We start from the raw sequence: 2,500 nt of genomic DNA, 5'->3' as shown, positions 1-2,500 counted from the left end.
CCATACAGATTTATGCGTATCACGCGGTTATAACCCATACAGATTTATGTGTATCACACGGTTATAACCCATACAGATTTATGCGTATCACGCGGTTATAACCCATACAGATTTATGCGTATCACGCGGTTATAACCCATACAGATTTATGCGTATCACACGGTTATAACCCATACAGATTTATGCGTATCACACGGTTATAACCCATACAGATTTATGTGTATCACACGGTTATAACCCATACAGATTTATGCGTATCACACGGTTATAACCCATACAGATTTATGTGTATCACACGGTTATAACCCATACAGATTTATGTGTATCACACGGTTATAACCCATACAGATTTATGCGTATCACACGGTTATAACCCATACAGATTTATGCGTATCACACGGTTATAACCCATACAGATTTATGCGTATCACACGGTTATAACCCATACAGATTTATGCGTATCACACGGTTATAACCCATACAGATTTATGCGTATCACACGGTTATAACCCATACAGATTTATGTGTATCACACGGTTATAACCCATACAGATTTATGCGTATCACACGGTTATAACCCATATTTTGTTCAAGTGTGTACAACATTATATATTATAGTATACTATATTATTTTTAGTGCTGGGTCACGATTGCATGAATATATCATGAATATATTTAAGAAATATTTGCATGTACTGTATACATATTTATACATATTATATATATTTGATGTATAAAAACATTTTTCTTAAATGTATACACGCATATGTGTGTGTTTATATATTTTTATCTGAATAATTTTAGTTTTTCACGATTATGTATGAATGACGAATATGCATGCAATAAGTTTTATAATATATTATTTAAGCACGCACAAATTGTAAACATTTTAAGTTAAAAAGTATGAACATGTATTTGAAAGCCTGTGTGTGTGTGTCTGTGTGTGTGTGTGTGTGTGGTTGCGTGTGTGTGTGTGTGTCTGTGTGTGTGTGTGTGTGTGGTTGCGCGTGTGTGTGTGTGCGTGTCCGTGTGTGTCTGTGTGTGTGTGTGTGTGTGTGGTTGCGTGTGTGTGTGGTTGCGTGTGTGTCTGTGTGTGTGTGTGTGTGTGTGTGTGTGTGTGTGTGTGTGTGTGTGGTTGTGTGTGTGTGTGTGTGTGTGTGTGTGTGTGTGGTTGCGTGTGTGTGTGTCTGTGTGTGTGTGTGTGTGTGGTTGCGCGTGTGTGTGTGTGCGTGTCCGTGTGTGTGTGTGTGTGTCTGTGTGTGTGTGGTTGCGCGTGCGTGTGTGTGTGTGTCTGTGTGTGTGTGTGTGCAGCGTGGAGGCCCCTCCGGTGCAGTGTGTCCCCGCCGGCTCCCAGCAGGGGGCGCTGTCAGTGTTCTCCCCGCACCCGTCTCTGATGAGTGTGTTCCCGCCGGCGCCGGCTCCGGAACCGCACCGCAACCACACCGAGGACGACGACGACGAGGATTACGACTCGTAGAAACACCAACATTAGCTGTTTTAATTTCTTTTAAACTCTTATTTTATTGTCCAGGAACAGTTATGCTTGTTTTATTCTTTTCTTCTGTTCGTGAGCCCGGACGTTTCGGCCTAATTTACCCCAGTGTGTTTTTGCACTTCTTCCCATCATCCTCCGCTGGTTTCCGGGACGATCGGTGTTTATCTCCATCTGGTTCTGGAAGGGAAACGCAGAGCCAATAGTTCTGTTCTTTTTGCTTTTGTCAATTTGTCCTTTTTAAGCTAGTTTTACTATTAAAGCTTCTTTCTCCATTATTACACTGTTGAACCGTCACTGAGACACAACTCCTGCTTCTGTTTCCCAGCGTTTTAAAGCTTCACACACACACACACACACACACTCACCGGGACGATGCACATGTGTATAAATGACTTCCCCTTGTTTTACATGTTTTAGACTCTTTTAATGTTGCGTCTCATGTGTACAGCGACACGTTGGCTTTTAACTTCTTGATTTTGTATGAGTGAAATAAAGTTGAGGTTTCAGTACTCTGCTCTCGATGTGCTTTACTCGTTTATATAGTCACAGCGGCTGACTCCTGCAATCATCACGTGTGTTAACGAGGAAACCTCCGTATCTGACGCTGGTTCACTAAACACACTCAACTGTGTTGCGTTTGATCATTCATCGTTAGTTTTCATTCACACTATTGTCATATAATAGTGTTTTTATAAACACTCACCAAAAAAGCTTTTTATGGAACGTTTTAAATTAATATATATGTATTTGAATCTATATATTCAGATTTTGAATATATATATTTACAACTTGCATATAATTATCTCCTGTTTGACCACTCATTGTGTGTGTTTATTATTTGTATGTTTTTAGTTTGTGTGTGTTATATATATTATAGTATTTAAAATATTGTTTTATTTCTTATGGTTTTATTGTAACTTTATAATAACCCTGAACTCCACCGTGACCTTTGACCCCATGAGTCTCCACTGTGTATGTGTGTGTGTGTGTGTGTGTGTGTGTGTG

General features: G+C 39.8%; 1 protein-coding gene across 1 annotated transcript in view; it reads left to right on the top strand.

Annotated features, from left to right (window-relative positions):
- LOC143708857 (uncharacterized) overlaps positions 1 to 2,004 on the top strand; it is a 16,025-nt gene extending 14,021 nt beyond the window's left edge. Inside the window, exon 7 of the mRNA XM_077200156.1 lies at positions 1,312 to 2,004. Coding sequence (XP_077056271.1) covers positions 1,312 to 1,477 — 166 coding nt within the window. The 3' untranslated portion in view covers positions 1,478 to 2,004. The remainder of the gene's footprint in view (positions 1 to 1,311) is intronic.
- The last annotated feature ends 496 nt before the right edge of the window (positions 2,005 to 2,500 follow it).

The sequence above is a fragment of the Siphateles boraxobius genome, unplaced genomic scaffold (assembly GCF_051911475.1).
Source record: "Siphateles boraxobius isolate OS27281-9 unplaced genomic scaffold, OSU_SipBor_1 431, whole genome shotgun sequence".
Taxonomy (NCBI): Eukaryota; Metazoa; Chordata; class Actinopteri; order Cypriniformes; family Leuciscidae; genus Siphateles; species Siphateles boraxobius.
The sequence above is the reverse complement of the archived record's forward strand: the minus strand, read 5'-3'. Positions and strand labels throughout refer to the sequence as shown.